Genomic DNA, 22,091 nt, shown 5'->3' on the forward strand with positions numbered 1-22,091 from the left:
TACAGGGTTTCTTCAGAGGTGAGTTTTGTTGTTGTGTATTTTTGTGTTGTAATATATATTTTATTAATCGGGATTGTTCAGCAGTGCAAAGTCTGTTTGCTTAGTATTAGATTAGTATTGGTATTCGTATTAGCTTAATCTATTTTATGTTTTTATGATCTTATCTGAGAAAATGATTTACAAAAGTGAACGTTACCTCAGGATTGAATTCATTATGCATTCATTGCTGCAAAATATTTAATAAATGAGCACAAAATGTGTGGGATTTTTATAGATGGTAAAATATCTGATCACATGTAAAAACAGTCAAAGCATTTTCTTCAGAGGTGGGTTTTGAGGTGCATGTTTTGCATCATAAAATATTTTGTTAATCTTAGATGAGGGGTTGAGACTGTTCAGCAGTGCAAAGTCTGTTTTTCAATGCTTAATAGTGTGTTTTATGTTTTTATGAGCTTATCTGAGAAAGTGATTTAGATTAGTAAATGTTACATCAGTATTGTATTCATAAATAGCTGCATTAGATTTACAATGCTTAGTTTGATGTAACGGGCCAGGCCGCAACCAAATAAGGAAAAGATATTTCCATGCAAAGCTCACTGGCTTGTGTATGACTGTCATTCAGCATCATTACACACTCCTTCAACACACTGCTTTATCCATAAAGCTGCTGCAGTAAATGCTGAAAACATAAGAAATTTAAGATTAGAAAATCACAGATCAGACTGCTCACACACACCCACACACACACACACACACACACACACACACACACATACACACATTAAAAATAAATAAGCCCTGTAAAAAGTGGGAATTTCTCAAACGTTTATCCTCTTTACTTTAAAACACATCATCATTTTCTACAAACATCTCTCTTTTTGTATTCTTGTTCTCCTTTTCATATGTTTCCCATGTCACCTTGTATGTGCAACCTACTTTTCACAATTGAATTGCCATTCTAAACCCTAGTTAAGTGTGATCCTAGGTAATCCTGTTTCATGTTTCACACTGTTCATACTTGAACCTGAGTTCTAGTTTGTAAACCCTGGATTACCATGCCTATTTGCATATTTATAAGGCAGATAATGTGATTAACTGAATATGCATTTGTATGCAACCTGTATGATTTAGCTGATGTATATGGCTATTATAAAGTTTCATGCATCATCAGTGTTTATTGGAAAGTGAGTTGTTGTCTTTATTTCTAGGTCACATTCTTTTAATCTTCGTGATTTTAGTTTGCTTACTGACAAAGTTTAAGTGAAAGGTGCTTGCAGGGTAGCAGTATTTCAGTGTGAATTAAGTTGGAGCGAGTTTTGCACAGCTGTGATTGACATGTCTGTAATGTAGGGCCCTATGATTTCTGCAGTGCGGAAAAATGCGGATGTAATTGCGGAATCAGGTAATAAAAACGGAATTTACTGTATAATGCGGAATATACTTGACCTACGAATAAATAAAAAGTACACTTAACCAAAACGCGATGTGTCCTGCATGTTTAGCGTGTCTCTGTGTGAATGAATGGCACATTCCCTAGTAATGCTTTGGCATGATCGATGCTTAGACAACAGAAAATGGCTTAGGTAACTTGTTTATATATGTTGACTTTTTTTTGGGCACAAAACCAGTACATAAACTGATAATATTCACTTGATATTAATGGGTGAATTCTTGAAGCACCCACATTTTCTTTCAGACAATCCATCTAACAATGGTTCCTCCTAGATTAGAATAGGACTTTTTAAGATTTTTGCTTAAAGCATTTTTACTTTGCTTAAACCCTCTCCATTCATACAGACTGCGTAGCTTCTCAGATTTAATTACAGGCATTAACAGCTTCACTGGCTGAATGGCACTGACTTCCCACAAAGGTTACTCTGTTGTCAGGGGCAACAGGTGTGCGCTCTTCCTCTTCATGAGCATAGTATCCGTGTGCTTGCCTACTACTTGTTTAGTAGCATTGTGTACATGAAACATTTGTTTTGTTTATCACATTTGATATCAACTTTTTGCTGGACTTATTTTACACTTTCTATTAGTGCTTTTATGGAAAGAAATGTAATTGATTTCTTCTCTCTAACATTTTTTCCACATTCATTTAGCTAGCTTAACTCTTTCAACGCCATTGACGAGATATCTCGTCAATTAAGAGACAACGCTTCCCCGCCATTGACGAGTTTTTACGGCAATCTGTGTTCTAGGTGTATTACGGTAAGGAAAGCCCTAGCGCATGTCCTGAATGAGTTACGGGACTTCCAGGTCTTTAGGGTGCGAATAGAAGACGATCGGCATAAATGGAAGGATCAGAGAAAATGTAGATCATATATAGATCATAGCCTATGTAGATCGTGCTTTGACCATTTTGAATCTGATCGGGACGATGTAGTCCGTGAGAGAGATGCATTTACAGACACAGAAACATCTGTAGTTGTAACCGATCCGTCGATCTGAATAGGGGTGTGTGTGTGTGTGTGTGTGTGTGTGTGGGCTCTATCTATCTATCTATCTATCTATGTATATCTATATATATGTGTGCACGTGTGTGTGTGTGTGCGTGCATGTACAGTATATGTATGCATATGTATGTATGTAGCCTGTGTGCGTGTGTATAATCATGTGTTTGTGTGTGTGTGTGTGTGTGTGTCTGTTTGTTCTGTTTATTGAATGCAATTTAAATTATTCATATAATTATTTACAGGTGAAAGAATATGACATCTGAATGTATTTTGCATGAAAATGCACTACTTTGATAAAAATGCATTTTTCTCAGTTTTTTGTCCAAAATGTTGTATTTTTGATGGTACCCACCTGCATTCAAATGGTGATAAAACATGAACACATGAAGATAGAATAAAATAGTTTTTTTTGTTTAAAAGCAGAGACTTGGTTCTTTATTTTGATATATAATATCTTATATTCATAGCAGAAAATATTCTGAGTGGCGTCAAATTTAGGTGAAAATTGAATAATAATAAATTATTATTTTCTATAAAATCAGTTAATTAGAGATGCTTTTGATTTATTAAAATTTAACAAAACCAGAAAATTGAATTTGGTAAAAATAATCAAACACATTCAATAGGGTCTTAAAAATGTAATATTTGTTAAACTTTTAATAATTGCTGTTAAATATTGTAAGTTTCATGAGTTTTATGTCAATTAGACATACCTTTTAATGAATAAAATTTTATTTAACCATTAAAACAGTCTAGAAAAATTAAATGACAGAATAAAAAAAAAACAGAATCCAATGGGCAGAATTTAACCCTAACCCTAACAGAAATTAAATTAAATAAAATAGAATTTGGGAAAAAATAAAACTGATTTCATAGGGCCCTATAATTGACTTCCATTGTATGAAAATATTACAAGTCAATGGCTACCACCAACTGTTTAATTGGCAACATTCTTCAAAATATCTTCTTTTGTGTTGAGGGTGAGTAAATGATGGCAGAATTTTTGAGTGAATTATCCCTTTAATGTCTTGAGTTTTTAAAAACAATGCAATAAAAAGACAATGCAATGATGACTAACTGCAATGCAGTGGTGAGTAAGGGGCATTTAAATTAGTCTAAGCAATCTGATTTTATATTTGATACTTGTCACACCATTTGCTTGCAGTGATGATGTAACTTCCAATATATTTTACACTGTAAGCGATGCAACAAAAATAGAACACCCCATAATAATCAAAAAGGCGTAGACACTGTGTAAATAAGAGATTCATTGTGCAGTGTAGACAGATTCGTTGATTATAATGTGATTATCCTAGCTTTAATAGTAGCCTGTGATATTGCTTTAGATTTCAAACCCTGACTGTCGTTTAACACCTCAGGGCAATTGCACGCTGTCCCGGCAGCTTCCCAGTGCTCAGGCCATGTATAGCTCCAGTGCTGTTTGAACCCCTACTCGTGGAAAAACACATGCACGCTCACAACAACACACCCTCACACTCGGATATAAATAACACCTCATGTTTCGGTCTTTGGAACCAGGAGTGAGACCTGTCCGACATCAGCATGTGAAGCGTGCACTGGCAGCGTCTTGCAGGATTCTCTCTTACTTCTGCTTCCTAGTCAGTGTGACATAGACGCTTTTTCTCCTGATCTTGGTAGAAGCAGACTGCCGCTTTAAGAAAGTGCGTGGAGACTTCCTCTTCCACAGATCCTGAATGTAGCTTGTCAGTCCTTTTTGATTTTAACTAAATGATTTAACACTTCAGCTTGACCTTTGATTGTTTTTCATCATTAGCTCTAGTAGCAAACTGTTTTTATGAGCTGGCTGAATGATCAAGATTTCCGGACCTTATCATTTAAGCTCTTGGGGTCTTAAGTGCTGTCTGATTTTCTCCAAGTGACGAAGTTTTAAAGTCCCTCCCCAGGGTCTGTGAATGATGCAGGACTTCTGGGGAGACGTTGTGAATCTGAGGACCACCAGAGGAGCTACGATAATATCGGTATGTTTTTGGGCTCACTGTTGTGTATCTGACCTAATTCAGTTTTTCTTGAGCTTGGAGCATGATTCAGATTCTACGTAGCTCATTGAATATGCTTTGGCTTGGTGTTAATGTTTGCTCGGCGTGTTCTGTTTCAAAACATGGCTTGGGAACACAGTATAGTGTGTTTAGTGTGAAATTTAATTCACATGAGTGAAATCTGGTGCCGTTTCTTGAAAAGAGACAAAGTGTGTCAGTGGTCTCAAGACACCTTGCCTGTCAACGGCATTGTACCCTTTGCTGCGTTTTGCCCTTTGGGGTGATATCTGATGCCACGGCACTCAGGAATGCTTGGACAGAGGCCCGTGGCTGGACAGGGCCACCTTGGTTTTTTTTAAATACACAGGACTCTCTGTGAATGTACTGGAAGAGAACATACTCATCTCACATCTCACTGCATATAGTCTAGCTACATGTATATATTTATACCATGGTCTGTCTGAATACTTGATTCTGATTGGCTGGCAGGTATATGCATTAGTCTAAGTAAGGAATAATTGACAACGGGCTGTTGAATTATTAGAAAAATAATGCACACCACACGAGGTGGTGATGCAGCCATGATGCGAAGTATTCAGACAGACATTGATCAGATGATTTATTTCAAGGCATTCATCCGATTTTTGTACTTAAAACACTGTTGTGAGTAGGATTAATTATTACGCATCTCATCCAATGCCTCCGTTGCTAATTCCAAAGCGTCATTTTAGACCTAGTAATGAGGCTTGTGCCGTTGATACCTGCAGTTATAATAATGCAGTTAATAAGTTGTTAGAGAGAATGATACTGAATTGCTACACTATATTTCTCAGCAACGAGGAGGTGAAATCGCTGTTTTTGAAGTAACTAAACTCACAGCTGCATTGTTTGTAGAAAGATGCACAGACGCAGATAATTCACACATGCAACTGTCATCTCTCTCCGCTTTGTGTCGGATGGTTCTCTGCCTCCATGTCGTGCATTAAAATTGTTGCTGTGCATTACTTGCATACAGTGTAATATATCTCACTCTCACACACATACACACACACACACACGTATGTTTGTTTATGTGAATTGTGGGGACATCCATAGTAGAGGTCGACCGATTAATCGGTTTTGCCGATTAATCGGCACCGATAGTTGATTGCCACAACTATCGGTTATCGGCAAAAATCCATGTTTGCAACCGTTGCTGGAGTGGCTGAGAAGGGTCCGCTGGCATTATACAGTACGAGAGCGGCCTCTAGAGGCGGAAATCACTGACAGCACGTGTTGTTTATTTTGACATGTGACACTGCGCGCTGCACAGAGCGGGAAACAGAGCGCCATTCACATAGTTTTCTATTAAATTACATTATATTTGTCCCAAATTGTTGTGAATGTACATAATGACTTCACCCTAGGCTATAAATTATGTATTGTGCATTTTTCAGCAAAACGTTTGTCTTTCTGTGGCTCTAATAAAGTCTGTATGCTTCATATAGAGAGCTCTAATACAGATCGCGTGTTCTCTTTCCTCTTGCTCTGTTTTTTTTCAAACACCGAACTTCAAACTCATTTATGTCACATTGTTCATTCTTGAAGCAAACTTATGTCCGTTTGGTGATTAAATAAATTGTTTTAGACCGCTACTTGATTTGAACGCAAAGCGTCTAGCGCGTATGTGTGATACCTCTGAGTTCTCCTAGACGCAGCGCTGCGCTTTTGCCCGGTGTGTGACTAACTTTTTTTTATTTTTTTTTATTAGATAATTATGAAGTTTTAAAAAATAAAAGCAAATAAAGTATTTGAGTACACATACAATATCCATATGTATGTAATTTTAATGCTATGGCCTTGTGTAGAGCATGGCTGTTGAAATTAAATGGTAATACTTAACAATAAGAGTCCATTCGTAGCATTAATGAAAGTGATGTTTTATTAACAAGTTTCGGGAGGAGCACGCGCAGATAATTAACGCAACCACTTCATAATCAGCAATCACACCATCTATCCAATCAGCTCGAGAGAGAACCCCTATAAATAATCAAAGCAGTCTTACCTCCATCAGTTCTAGTCTTTCAGCATACCTCCACCACCCCGACTCCTCACCTTCAGCCTGTTCCTACTCCAGCATGGGGGGAACGCTCTGGGTCCGGGCTAAATGCAGCGCTCGGACCCCTCTCCCCGTACAGGGGGAGTACCCTGGGCTCGGGGGTAAGTACCGAGCTCGGAGCCCTCTCCCTGGACAGCACGCCAAATACGCATAAACCTTTACTCAGTTTATTATATGTAAGTGTGAACTCGTGAAACTGTTGAAGTATTGTTCCTTGTTAGAGTTTGTTCATTTCAACATTCACTATTAGCTACTAATAGGCTACATTTTTAAATTTTAAAGTTTCTTCTTTTAACATTAGCAAACTATGAAATAACTTTAATGATCAATATAGTAAATAATATTAATATTTTTTTATTCATTTACAAAGTATGGTTCAGTACTGTTGCTGCTTTTTTTTTTTTTTTTAAATAGTAAAGCACTAGCTCTCTTTCAGTATCTATTTTGAAAACTATCGGTTGATTAATCGGCATCGGCCAGTGTGGTCCAACCTAGCTATCGATATCGGTAAAATCCACTATCGGTCGACCTCTAATCCATAGACTTCTGTTACTTTTATACTGACCAAACAATATTTTCCGTCCCCTAAATCAACCCTAACCCTAAACCTACCCCTTATAGAAAACCTGTTTTCATTGTTACACTTTCAGATAAACATAATTTACTATTTTTAATATTGAATGAATTTAACATTTAACAGTGTAGTCCACAATTCAATATTACTGTATATTAGACTCTAAGTTACAATAATGGTTCAGTATTCGTAATAACTTGCTTAGGAAATAATATAAGGTTAAAAAACAGCTGATTGTCCATTTGGACATTTTGCAGGTGTACGTTCTTGAAAGTCTTTCTCGTCTCTGTTGTGATGTTCCACTTACAGGTATTTAACCTCATGGATGTTTCTGGACGTGTGGCAACCCTGGTACTATTGTACCACATTGTCTCACATCATGATGGCCAATGTATTATGCAAATGTCAGTTGGTTATGGCTTGATTTATTTTTACCCCATGCTCCTTTTGAGTGGGCTCAGAAAAATGTGGCCTGAAATAGCTTCGGGGTAAGAATAGCTGTGAATGTGATCTGACTATGGTTACATCATCCTTGTCATGCAGCTGCCCAGAGTTGCATCTTTTGTTTGTTTTATAGTTCTGAGCTGGAATGTGCAATGATAGTCAAATAGTCATCCAACAACCAACTAGTTGATTAGTAAGGTTGATTCATTTGTCTAAATTATTTTATATAATGGTTTAGATATGCTTTTATTAACATAATGACACAATTCTGTGCATTAGGTTTTAGACAGTTTGCAAGGATTTCTTTCTTAGAAAAAGTCATGAAATGAAAAGTCACCATATATGTTTTCTTATAGCATGATTATAATATTATTGTGTATTGAATACTATCGACTGCATGCTTGCATTCATTCATTTTAAGCAAATGTTCCTTTTTGGGTAATTTGTTCCTATTACTTATAAGACAGTCCAGATTAGTTAACTAGTTGTCCAGACAGTTTTGAAAAGTGTTATTTAATTTTTTATTGAATTTTTGATATATTTGTGGCGGTGTCAATAGAATGAAAGAGGTTACTTTGTTTTCTCACAGATCTATGCAGTGTTCTGTTTGGAGATTTGGCCTGTGCCTTAGCAATAGTATAGGGAAATGTGGGAATTGGATTATTGTCTGGGGAACTTAAACAAATATGCAGTAGAGGGACTCAGGCATAGTCCTGAGAATACACTGGGTCGCATCTGGAAAAATGTCGCACAATCACCGTCTCTAATATACCAGCTCCTTCTATAGCAACCAACAAAATTTTCTCACAGACATGCAGATTTCTCTTGGGAAATTCGGGACAACGTTGTCTGGTGCACTCTTGTGTCCCAAGAGTATCTCTTCTAGGAAGCAAGTGGAAAATGTTTCTCATTTCACAATAATCATGATTCCTGTAGTTTGTGACTTGGTCCTGATAATGGAGGATGTGGAGTTAACCTTGTTTGGGCTCAATTAAAGCTCGTTAGCCGCGTTTCCACTGTCGGGTCAAAAGCGGGTGTGCTAGTGCGTGCCAGGGCCAGTCGCATTTCCACTGTCACTTCCGGGGCTTGATCATGCCTCGTCGGTGCTTCCCCAGGGCCAACGGCCATTGGTCTAGGGCTGCAGCTAACGATAATTTTTATTGTGGACTAATCTGTCGACTATTTTTCAATTAATCTATTTATTATTTTCTTATCAGTTGATGAATTCTTTAAACTATTGGTAAATAATAACAGTAATTTCTGCTATTAATCTTTTAATATTTTATTCAAACGTTTTCTCATAATTAATACTTTACAAAAAATAAATAATAACAACAAAGAAAGAAAAATTATAACAATAAATAAAAAATAACAAAAAGAAAATAGAGAAAAAGAAAGAAATAATAGCAATAAATAATAGAAAATAAAAATGAAAGAAAGAAAATAACAAATAAAAAAATAAGAAGAAAAGAGAAAAAGAAATATAATAGCAATTAATAAAAAAAGAAATAGAAAGCAAGAAAGAAATAATAATAACAAGAAAGAAAGAAAGAAATTTACAGGGCAGTGATACAATACAATCAATAGAAATGCACATTATGGCTGCATTCACAGTTACTGTTAGGGACTGAATGGGGGGTCAAAATGATCACAAGAACTGTGAGCAAAAATCCCAGAACCACACGGGGCGACCTAGTGAATGACCTGCAGAGAGCTGGGACCCCAAAGTAACAAAGGCTACCATCAGTAACACACTGCGCCGCCAGGGACTCAAATCCTGCAGTGCCAGACGTGTCCCCCTGCTTAAGCCAGTACATGTCCGGCCCGTCTGAAGTTTGCTAGAGAGCATTTGGATGATCTAGAAGAGGATTGGGAGAATGTCAGATGAAACCAAAATAGAATTTTTGGTAAAAACTCAACTTGTCGTGTTTGGAGGAGAAAGAATGCTGAGCTGCATCCAAAGAACACCATACCTACTGTGAAGCATGGGGGTGGAAACATCATGCTTTGGGGCTGTTTTTCTGCAAAGGGACCAGGACGACTGATCCGTGTAAACGAAAGAATGAATGGGGCCATGTATCGTGAGATTTTGAGTGAAAACCTCCTTCCATCAGCAAGGGCATTGAAGATGAAACGTGGCTGGGTCTTTCAGCATGACAATGATCCCAAACACACCGCCCGGGCAACGAAGGAGTGGCTTCGTAAGAAGCATTTCAAGGTCCTGGAGTGGCCCAGCCAGTCTCCAGATCTCAACCCCATTGAAAATCTTTGGAGGGAGTTGAAAGTCCGTGTTGCCCAGCGACAGCCCCAAAACATTACTGCTCTAGAGGAGATCTGCATGGAGGAATGGGCCAAAATACCAGCAACAGTGTGTGAAGACTTACAGAAAACGTTTGACCTCTGTCATTGCCAACAAAGGGTATATAACAAAGTATTGAGATGAAATTTTGTTATTGACCAAATACTTATTTTCCACCATAATTTGCAAAAATTCTTTAAAAATCCTACAATGTGATTTCTCATAGTTGAGGTATACCTATGATGAAAATTACAGGCCTCTCTGATCTTTTTAAGTAGGAGAACTTGCACAATTGGTGGCTGACTAAATACTTTTTTGCCCCACTGTATATGCGGTTCTGACGGTCGTAAAATAATAAAATGCTCTATGAACGCAACTCTATGAAGTGATGTTGCCACGCTAGCCTTTACCTTCTACTCTAGAGTCTTGTTTTGTGTTCAACATGGCAGAAAAACAGCTTTAAGTAGGGATAACTGCAGGCTCGCGCAATGGGCGTGGCTAAAGGTGTGACGCGTCGACGCATTCCATGCTAATCGACGTATTTTCATAATCGACGTAATCGATTACGTCGACAAATCGCTGCAGCCCTATGTTGGTCCAACGAATACCTTGGGCCAAAGCGAGTGGTGAACAAAGAGCGTCAGCGCTGCGGATCATGGCATAAAATTAACAGCTATAACACCAGCATTAAAGACTTTTAAAGTAATTTTAGCTCAAAACTCTCTTTCAGACAGCAGTGAGTGTTTAAAATAACTTCTGTTTGAGATCCGATGTGGATTATGATCACCATGCAAGGCACAAATATTTATAAGCGATGCAAAAGGCTATGCACGCTAGCCAGTAAACATGGTAAATACAACCACTTGAAGAAATCAGACGTCAGCTTCTCATTTAGGCTATCACAATCGCGTATTTCTTTTTAGTAACATATTTTATCTGTCATAAGTCTTGTCTCGAGACTTTAGCTCTGTGTATGTCATAAAAAATATCATAATAATGTTTTTTGTTCGGGAGCTCCCTCTGCTACTCAGGTCGTATTTTTAATGGAAAAAATATAGAAATTATCATTCTTTCTAAACGTAATGTATACTGTGACTACAAATAAACAAAAACAGACTGAATGGCTATGTGTCCTCTTTCTGTTGTGCAATAACGGTCATATACTGCTTTATTTCTGTGTGACTAATTTTCAATCCTGATAAATTAATTCATTATGATCAATGTATCACTTATTATTGTAAAACATCGATGCTTTTGGATTTAAATCTTTAACAAAACATGCAAACAAATGGCCGCTTTTATCATGTTTGTTTTGTGATAGCGCTAGTTCCAGTGACTTATTTCTGATTAGTTTTCTGATAACTTCTCGTTGTTGGTGAAATGATGGGGTTGCGTGACTTTGTTCCTGAGAGGCGTGTAAAGGGCGGGTTTTAGCAAAGCTTCTGGTCCGACGGTGGAAACTCATTGTGATTTTTGGCCTCGATGCTACAGGTCCGAGGCTATTAGCTCCACCTGGCCCGTTTAAAGCACTGGCACGCACAGGTCCGACAGTGGAAAAGCAGCTATTGTCTTTGTATAAAGTGAGTGGGCAGCCTAACAATTATAGTCTCTCATTTACAGTATATTGTCTCTAAATGTGACTCAACCTATTAAACCCAAGTGGTTGGAAAATATCGTGCAGTAGACGTATTATAGACTGGAAATGGACATCTGCAGCATGCATTTAAAGAAGTTTAGTCTAAGCCCTGTCTTAGACAAAATTATACATTATTGAAATGTCCTGTGTCCTAGACCCTCATGATGGAGCATCGATAAGCAAGGGTGTAGAAACCATTATTATTTAAGGGGGACATGTCCCCCTCACTTTATAGGAGATAATCATTATTTTTCAAAGACTCATGCTTTAATGTGTCCCTGCTGCGTTTCAGATCCTGCTTCTCTGCACACAAGACAGCAGCTGTTAGATGATAATAGAGTTTCAAAGCACGTCTTATTTTAGAGACATGTTATTATGGGCACAGGTTAAAAAAATACTAGATTTTTTAAAACTTCCTGAAGAAGCTTTGAATGGTGATGGTGACTGATCATATTTATCATATTTTTATATTTAAATGTAATTGTCCAATAACTGATAAGCAGAAACCTTTTTTTCAGCTTCTTGATACAACAAGTACATGATCATTACAATAAATCATTATAAAAAGAAATGCACAAATAAATGTTGTTTATTATTATTGTTGTTGTTATTATTATTATTATTGCCATGATAACTACTGTTTAATATACGTTTATATCTAAAAAAAAATTTTTGCCCCCTCCTGGGTTTTGTTTTTTTTTCCCCTTTTTTGCATATTTGTCACACTTGAATGACTCAGACCATCAAACAAATTTTAATATTACACAAAGATAACCCGAGTAAATAAAAAATGCAGTTTTTAAATAATGATTTCATTTATTAAGGGAAAAAAGCTGTCCAAACCTTCCTGGCACTATGTGAAAAAGTAATTGCCCCCTAAATCTAATAACTGGTTGCAACAACTGCAATCAAGCGTTTGCGATAACTGGCAGTCTTTCACATCGCTGTGGATGAATTTCGGCCTACTCTTCTTTGCAGAATTTTTTTTAATTCAGCCACATTGGAGGGTTTTCGAGCATGATTGGACTATATGAGGTCATGCCACAGCATCTCAATCGGATTTAAGTCCTGACTTACACAAACTGATGGCTGGACATTCTCCTTCAGAATTTTCTGAAAGAGTGCAGAATTCATGGTTCCATCAATTATGGCAAGTCATCCAGGTCCTGAAGCTGCAAAGCAGCCCCAGACCATCACACTACCACCACCATGTTTGACTGTTGGTATGATGGTCTTTTTATGAAATACTGTGTTGGTTTTACGCCAGATGTAACGGGACACACACCTTCCAAAAAGTTTTTTGTCTCATCAGTCAGTCCACAGAATATTTGCCCAAAATTCTTGAGGATAATCAAGTAATTTTTTGGCAAATGTGAGACAAGCCTTTGTGTTCTTTTTGGTCAGCAGTGGCTTTTGCCTTGGAACTCTTATTGTTGAATCATGAACACTGACCTTAATTGAGGCAAGTGAGGCCTGCAGTTATTTAGATGTTGTTCTGGGTTCTTTTATAACCTCCTGGATGAGTCGTCGTTGCGCTCTTGGAGTAATTTTGGTAGGCTGGCCACTCCTGGGAAGGTTCACCACTGTTCCAAGTTTTCTCCATTTGTGGATAATGGCTCTGACCGTGGTTCGCTGGAGTCCCAAAGCCTTAGAAACCCTTTCCAGACTGGTGCATGCCAACTATTTTGTTTCTCATCTGTTCTTGAATTTCTTTAGATCGCGGCATGATGTATTGCTCTTTAAGCATGCTTTACTTTGTCAGGCAGTAATCAGGCTTGAGTTTGGCTAGTGAAATTTAAATAATGTGTTTAATCACAGTTCTTTCACGATTTAACAGGAGGGGGCAATTAATTTTTCACGTAGGCCCAGGTAGGTTTGGACAGCTTTTTTCCCTTAATAAATGCATTTTGTATTTACTTGCATTATCTTTGTGTAATATTAAAATTTGTTTGATCTGAATCTTTTAAGTGTGACAAATATGCAAAAAAAAAAAAAAACAGGAAGGGGGCAACCTTTTCACAGCAGTGTACGTGTGTGTGTGTGTGTGTGTGTGTGTGTGTGTGTATCAGAATCAGAATCAGAATGAGCTTTTATTGCCAGGTATGTTTACACATACGAGGAATTTGTTTTGTTTTGCTTCCACAGTGCAACAGAATGACAGTGACAGAACAAAAAACACAGATAATAAAAAGAAGAATTAAAAAATAGAACAAGTAAATAAGGAATAACAATATACAAATTGACAATTGTATGTACAGGTATATTATGTGCAAATCGAAATGTAGACCAAGTATGTGTGTTAGATAAAAAAGTGTATAAGTGTATAAGTAGTGCGTGTTCCACATTTATTGTCAAGTTTATGAGATGGATTGCCTGAGGGAAGAAACTATTTCTCTGCCTGGCTGTTCTGGTGATCAGAGCTCTGTAGCGTCGACCAGACGGCAACAGTTCAAAGAGGGAGTGTGCTGGGTGTGAGGGGTCCAGAGTGATTTTGCCAGCCCTTTTGCTCACTCTGGATGAGTACAGTTCTTGGAGACTGGGGAGGGTTGTACCAGTGATTCGCTCAGCAGTCCGGACTACCCTCTGTAGTCTTCTGAGGTCAGATTTGGTAGGTGAGCTGAACCAGGATTCAATGATGGCGGAGTAGAACTGTTTCAGCAGCTCCTGTGGCAGGTTGAACTTCCTCAGCTGGCGAAGCTTCTGTCAGGAAGCTGTTGATCCAGTGACAGACGGAGGTGGGCACGGAGAGTTGAGTTAGTTTGGGCAGGAGGAGGTTTGGAATGATAGTATTAAAGGCCGAGCTGAAGTTCACAAACAGGATCCTCACATAAGTCCCTGCTCTGTCTAGATGTTGCAGAACATAATGCAGTCCCATGTTGACTGCATCGTCCACAGACCTGTTTGCTCTGTAGGCTAACTGAAGAGGATCCAGTAAGGGTCCAGTAATGTCCTTCAGGTGGGCCAGCACCAATTTTTCCAAAGACTTCATGACCACAGACGTTAGAGCCACAGGCCTGTAGTCATTTAGTCCCGTAATTTTGGATTTCTTTGGGATGGGGATGATGGTGGAGCGTTTGAAGCATGAAGGGACTTCACACAGCTCCAGTGATCTGTTGAAGATCTGTGTGAAGATGGGGCCAGCTGGTCAGCACAGGATTTCAGACAGACTGGTGTAACACAATCTGGGCCTTGTGCTTTTTTCCTTTTCTGCTTCCGGAAGACCTGGCGCACATCGTCATCGCTGATCTGAATTGCAGGGGTGGGGGAGAGGGGGATTGCTGGAGGTGTTAATGGTTGTGTGGAGAGATGTTCAGGGTGGGTGTGGGGTGTTTTTTCAAACCTGCAGTAGAACTCATTCAGATCGTTTGCCAGTTGTTGATTCTCCACAGTGCTGGGGGATGGTGTCTTGTAGTTGGTGATCTCTTTCAGACCGTTTCACACTGATGCTGAGTCACTGGAAGAGAATTGAATCCTTATTTTTTCAGAATAATTCCTCTTTGCCACTCTGATCTCCTTTTCCAGTGTGTATTTGGCCTGTTTATACAAGACTTTGTCCCCCTTCCTGTAAGCATCTTCTTTGGCCTGATGGAGCTGTCTGAGTTTTGCAGTGAACCACAGTTTGTCGTTGTTGTAAGTTAGATGAGTCCTGGTAGGAATGCACACATCTTCATAGAAAATGACATAAGATGTTACAGTCTCTGTGAGCTCGTCCAGATCGGTGGCATCAACTTCAAAAACACTCAATCAGTGAGGTGGAATCAGGCTTGTAAATGCCTTCTGCTTCATTAGTCCATCTTTTAAGAGTCCTTAAAACAGGTTTAGCTGATTTCAGTTTCTGCCTGTAGGTCGGTATAAGATGAACCAAACAGTGATCAGAGAGTCCTAAAGCTGCCCGTCGGACAGAGTGATATGCATCTTTTATTGCTGTGTAACAGTGATCCAATAGATTACTGTCTCTGGTGGGACATGTAACATGCTGTCTTTATTTTGGCAGTTCACGGGAGAGATTTGCTTTATTAAAGTCCCCGAGAATGATTAAAACAGAATCTGGGTGTTGTTGCTCAGTTTCTGTGATCAGATCAGCGAGTTGCTGTAAATCTGAGCTCACGTGCGCTTGCGGTGGAATGTAAACACTCACGAGAAAGAACGAGCAAAACTCCTGCGGCAAGTAGAAAGGCTTACAGTTAATGAAAAGCACTTCTAGATCGGAACAGCACATCTTCTTTAATACAGTTACATCTGTACACCACCTCTCACTGATGTAAAAGCATGTCCCACCGCCACGGGATTTCCCCGTTGATTCTGCGTTGCGATCCGCTCTAAACCGTTGAAAGCCCGGCAGATGAAGCGTGCTGTCCGGAATGGCGTCATTCAGCCAGGTTTCCGTGAAACACAGAGCAGCAGAGTGTGAGAAATCCTTATTTGTCCGGGAGAGCAGGAGTTCATCTGTTTTGTTGGGTAGAGAGCGGAGATTCGCCAGATGGATTCTAGGCAGTGCTGTCTGAAATCCATGCTGTCTGAGTTTCACGAGCGCGCCGGCTCTCTTCCCCCATCTACACATCCTGCGTTTGATCAGTGCTCCGCCGACTACTATGTCCAGCAAAACATCTGAATAATCTAAAACCGGTGAAATATCGGGTGGTGTGTACTGCCGAATGTCCAGCAATTCGTTTCTGGTGAAACTGATTGCAGGGATATAACCAAAGACAAGACAAACTAACAAAAACATAAAAAAACTGCGGACGATGCCACGAAGGCTGCCATGAGCGAGGCCATCTTGGATCGACAAAAAAAAAAAAAAAAAATATATATATATATATATATATATATATATATATATATATATATATATATATATATATATATATATATATATATATATATATATATATATATATATATATATATATATATATATATATATATATATATATATATATATATATATATCCCAAATATTCATCATTCATAAGTTTTGTAATGGCCTGTTATTTCATTTGGCTATTTATGTCTGTAACTACAGTTACAGTCCAGTTACATGATGGGTTACAGTCCATGCCAAAGTTTAATATTTTAGGTTAGAGGTTTGTTCCGATCCATAACTGTTAGTATGAGCAATAATGCCTGAGAAAGAATCACTATTTATTTTTATATTTATGTGGATGTGTAGTTTGTATTTTGATTCTGATCTACTATGTTCATGTTGGCTCATTTGACACAAAATGAACTCTAGTTGTTTATTCTGTGATCTGTTACCTTCAGTTTTGTGCCAAAGAGCGTATTGTCAAAAACAAAAGTCTTAAGCCCACTTATGGTATAAACTCTTGCACAATTCTCAATTATAGCCAGACGCAGGCAGCAGTAACTGGAATGGCACCCTCTCGTGTTGCCATGGATTGTTTGTTTACTCTGGTGTGACATAAATTCATCCTCCTTTATCTCTCTCTATTCAGGGCAATGATGAGGAAGCTGTTGTTGATCAGGGGAAAACCAGCTCTACCATCCACACAAACTTTGAAAAAGAGGAACTTGAAAGTAAGTCACTCCCTCCGTTCACATAACCCCCTTCTTTATTTACCCCTCATAATCATATGCGTTGTTTTTTTCTTATCCTCAAGCATACCATCTGGTCTTTTGGCACATGGAGGTGTACAGTAAATTTCTGCAGTGTTTTCACTCATTACTTTGGGTGTGTTTTAAAGCACAATGATTAAAACCATTCCTCTCCCTCAACCTCATTTCACTCTCTGGCTCATTGAGGTTTTTGACCTTAGACGTGTCTTAAACCACCCCCCCTTCCTCTCTGAGGGCTCTCCCATGGGTCAACAGTATGTTTCCAGGTGATCCGATCCTGCTGTCAGCCTTCTGGATGTGTTCTGGAAGCGTGTGCGTCTTGGAAAGGAGGCACTAGGTGTTTGGTAACAGTGCTTTGCCAGAGGAGGAAGGCAAGAAATATCTCGAACTCACAAGAACTCATTCTTAAAGTGACTCGTGCATAGTGAGAGGGGACATCTGACCTACATCTTACAATTATGGCATTCATAGTCTGTGAAATGATTCCCTTATTAGCATGAGAGTTGCACAGACTTTAGCCAATATAAACGGCATATTTTATTTTTGTGCAAAGCAGCGGTTGACCGATATATAATTATTGTAACACTGATTATAAAAATCGAATTGCTTATTTAATGTATTTAACATTATACTAATTTAATAATTATATAGAAGGTATTTAATCAATTTTAAGGTATTATGTATTTATATATTCACTGACACTTACACTACCGTACAAAAGTTTGGGTTTTGAAAGAAGTCATTTATGGTCACCATTTACCAAGGCTGGGTTTATTTAAATAAAGATGCAGTAAAAAGGCTAATATTTATAAAATATGATTAGAATATATATATATTTATTTTTTTAATATACATTTTTTTATATTATTTTTCTATTTCTAATTTAAATGTTATTTATTCCTATGATGAATTTTCAGCATCCATTACTCTAGTCACATAATTGTTCAGAAATCATTTTAATATGTTGATCTGCTGTCTTCTGTCCATCACAGCCTTATTTTCATTTGTGTTCTTGTCTAGAGAAAAATGGCATCTACTCAGACTAAGGTCCATTAGAAAGTTTATTCTATTTGACAACATCTTGTTTAAGGACTGATTTAAGCTTCAGGCGCTGCGCTATACAGGTTTAATATAATTCTGGTATGATTGTAATGAGGGAACTTGTTAAAAGTAACATGTACAGTATGGGCCGCTGCGCTGGCCTCCCGCTTACTTTAATAGCATTAAGATGGATTAGACAACAGCTCAAGATCTAATTAATTAAACTGTGCCTGCTTGGGTCATGCATTTGGTCCCACCAGCATTAACTGCACAATCTATTCCTCACTATGCTGCGCTAAACATTCTTGTTTGTCCTCTTTCACTTTCTCTTTGACAGCCGACGTCATTTTAAGGGAAGTCACAGGAAGCCATATGCTTTATTCAGTATGATGAAGCATATTTCTCAAATGGATTTGGTTACATTTATTGGAATATTTAATCAATGGAATCTGTTAAAGGGATGGTTCACCTTAAAAATGAAAGTTCTGTCATTTCCTCACTTATATCATTTCATGACTGACTGACTTTTGTGAAACACAAAAGAAGTTGTTTAGCCTGATGTTTAAAGGAATAGTTCACCCAAAAATGGAAATTCATTCATCGTTTATTCACCATCAAGTTGGTAACCAAACTGTTAATAGTAGCCACTGACTTCTATAGTATGGAAAAAAATACCTACCAGTAACTGTTTGGTTACCAACGTTCTTCAAAATATCTTCTTTTGTGTCCAACAGAAGAAGGAAACTCATAAAGGTTTTGAATAACTTTTAAGCTGCTCTTTTCCAAGTAAATAGTGACCACGGCTGTCAAGAAAGAATTTCAAACCAGTGTTTTAGTGAATGATTTTAATTTTGGTCTGTTCCTCACACAAAGCTATTGTGCTGCTTCAGAACACTTGGAATATAGCGCATGAATAATATGGACTACTTTCATTTACCTTTTTGGAGCTTGACAGACCTAGTCCCCGTTTACTTTTATTGTATAGAAACATCTACTTTTGTGATCCATTGGAGAAAGAAAGTCATGTTTGGAGCGACATGAGAGCGAGTAAATGAAGACAGACTTTTCTTTTTTTAAATTTTTAAATATTGCTTTAAGTTCTAGGATCTCAGGTAGGATCCTTTTGTTATCTTTGTTCATGCCTTTCTGCCAGAAACGTACAACGATCTAATCGTAACAGACGTAGATCAGTGAGTCAGGTCTTTTTAGTGCCAGTTTTAACTCCTCAGCTTTATGTACTTTGATATCTTTATAATTTTCTTGTTTTTCCTGCCATCTGAGTAACTTGGCTGATTATTGTAATTAGTAAGGACCAGGATGGGTTTTCACAGGCATGTAGCTCTGCACAGGGCTGCTGTTTTCAAGCTGGTGTTTAGGGGAGTGTCGAGATAATATGGGAGGAAGCTTTAGTATTGGTCGACCCCCCATTCCTTATTGCTCACAATGTGTTGCTTTGTGTCTGCACTGCTGTTTTCTTCTCTATCTAAATATGTTTTCCATGTAAACTAAAACTTAATTGCCATTAGTGTTTCATTTATTTAATTATGTCCTTGGAGACCTTTTGACCTCAGTGTGTATGGAATTCAACAGTAACTCTGTTCTTTGTGGAATGTGTGCTTTGCAGGATTGAAGCACACAAGATAAGTTACATTGCCTCTATGTGGCTCGATGTTTTCAAGAGCTGTTGTGACTGACAAAGTGTGTACTTGGCTCTCAGCCTCCCTTGCATTCTCTGTGCAGACAAGCGTGTGAAATTGGTGTAGACACAGCAGGCATTTACACAGACCACACATGTGTTCACACACGTCCCACCCTCACACTACAAGCTGGCTGAATGAAGTTAGCTTTAAATTGCTTGGTGTTTTCTTTCCTTTTTCACATCATTCTTGTGACGCAAGCAGCTTTTGCTTCCCAGAAGCCTACCTTCAACACAATAACTCAAGCATGGGTGGCAGATTTAACTTTTAAGCTTTCCTTAAAGCACGCCAGAGACAGTTAAGATGCTATTTATGTTTGTTAAAAGCATGCCGGTTTTCTCGCACAGTTTGTTCACAGTGTCAGATTAGTTTAGTTTAAGAGGGCTGCTCAGCAGAAGTTTGGAATGTGTGTACTGGAACATAAGAATACTTGTCACTTTTTTACTCTAGGGGTTTTGTTTTAAAAATGCCATGTAAAACATATCTCCGTGATGCTAGAGTATTCTGGGTGGATATATCGGTACCATGTTGGTTATCCACCAATGAGATTTTCTTTTCCAGTATTGAACAGTACAATAATTGTGTATTCATATTTCCCTTATTTCTACATTTTGGGGTGTTTTCAGACCTGTACATTGTTTGGTTTGTTCCAAAAAAAGGGACTTCATTTGTTACAATGTTGCATTTTCTTCTTGGTTCGGTTCGCTTTCACAAGGCAGCAATGCAAATCGTACCAAACTTTGTTTATGCAAGTCACATTTGAGTAAAACTGCCCTCTTATTTGTCAGAGTTTACTTGTTTACGTTCCTCTGCACCAGTCATCAAGATGCATTGACAAGTTCGTTCTGCGGGCTTAATGTAGCGTTATCTGTAATTGTCATGACACTCGAAAACACTTCTGTCATTCCCACTCTAAAGGATAAATTACATATAAATTATATTTATCAGTTAGAGTGGGAATGACGGCTACATTCGTGTAAGTGTTTCGAGATGGCTTTAATTGATATAATTTTAAATATTATAATTTAAGTATAATTATGATATAATATTTAACATTAAATTATAACATATGTAATGAAGTGGGAATCAAGGCTTCGTTGGGACAGTATTCTTGTGAGAAGAGCAATTACATAGCATTTTAGGATTTGCATTGACTGATGTGCTCACTCACAGAATCAGACACTGCTGCTTTTTATATAATATAGGCTATTTCCCGTTCTGAATTATGATACCACTTGGTTTGTTGGTCCGTTAGGTCAGGTTGCTTTCTCAACACAAGCAAACTGCTCCAGAGTCCATTTGCAATTGGCCCGAGACCACCTTGTTGATCTTGGGATGGTTATTTTGGTGGTTTCTCAAAATAAATATATAAATATATTTTTCATACAGTACACTGGAAAATTATGATGCCTGAATTTGCTTGTATCATCTAAAATGATAAATTTCAGTTTTAGTGTTTTTTTTTGTTTTTGTTTACCTTTTTATTCTGTTTTTTGTTTTTTTTTAATAAAAAAAATAAAAATAAAGATGTGTTAGCAATAGGTCATTTTTTGTCTCAAAATATAATTAGTTAGACAAAATAGTGCTCCGTTTATGTCAGCATAATTTTTCTTTTTGTGCATTGAAATGTGACTCAGGAAATGCTTACTCCTGAGATAGACTTACTCAGACAATGAATAATTCATCTTCTGTGTCTGGAACACTGTTTGTATGTTGTATTTGATCTCTTCTTTTTCCTGTCCATAATGGACTTAAAAAGGACTTCCTCTCACATGCAGTACAGGACAGAGTAATAAAGCCTTTCTCTTTATAGGTCACAGGGCAGTTTACGTGGGCGTACACGTACCTTTAGGAAGACAAAGCAGGCGTAGACATCGCCACCGTGGCCATAAGCACCATCGGAAAAGGAGGGACAGAGGGTCCGAGCGAGAGGATGGGAGAGAATCGCCAGCGTACGGTAAGAATAACAGTCTAAAATGTCTCAATGCAACTCATTTTCATAAATAAATGGTAATAATTTCCTGTTTTGCTTTGAGTATCTTGACTCATTGGCTGTTTTTTTCCACTCATGTCTGCAGACACTCCCTCACAGAGGGTCCAGTTTATCCTGGGCACTGAGGATGATGATGAGGAGCATATTCCTCATGACCTCTTCACTGAGCTCGATGAGCTGTCATTTTACGATGGACAGGCTTACGAGTGGAAAGAGACGGCCAGGTGAGGAAACAACACTGTGTGTGGTGGTTGTTTTTGT

At 38.1% G+C, this 22,091-nt stretch overlaps 1 protein-coding gene across 9 annotated transcripts in view; it reads left to right on the plus strand.

Annotated features, from left to right (window-relative positions):
* Positions 1–22,091, plus strand: part of slc4a7 (solute carrier family 4 member 7) — a 51,035-nt gene that overhangs the window by 4,365 nt on the left and 24,579 nt on the right. Inside the window, exons 1-4 of one of the 9 annotated variants that reach the window (XM_058747766.1) lie at positions 3,820–4,456; positions 16,979–17,060; positions 21,651–21,794; positions 21,916–22,054. In XM_058747766.1, the coding sequence (XP_058603749.1) occupies positions 4,391–4,456; positions 16,979–17,060; positions 21,651–21,794; positions 21,916–22,054 (431 nt within the window). In that variant the 5' untranslated portion in view covers positions 3,820–4,390. Of the gene's footprint in view, positions 1–3,819; positions 4,457–16,978; positions 17,061–21,650; positions 21,795–21,915; positions 22,055–22,091 lie in introns of those variants that run through there. The other 8 variants (XM_058747762.1, XM_058747764.1, XM_058747765.1 and 5 more) reach the window with 8 other exon arrangements.

This window comes from Onychostoma macrolepis, chromosome 16 (genome assembly GCF_012432095.1).
Source record: "Onychostoma macrolepis isolate SWU-2019 chromosome 16, ASM1243209v1, whole genome shotgun sequence".
Taxonomy (NCBI): Eukaryota; Metazoa; Chordata; class Actinopteri; order Cypriniformes; family Cyprinidae; genus Onychostoma; species Onychostoma macrolepis.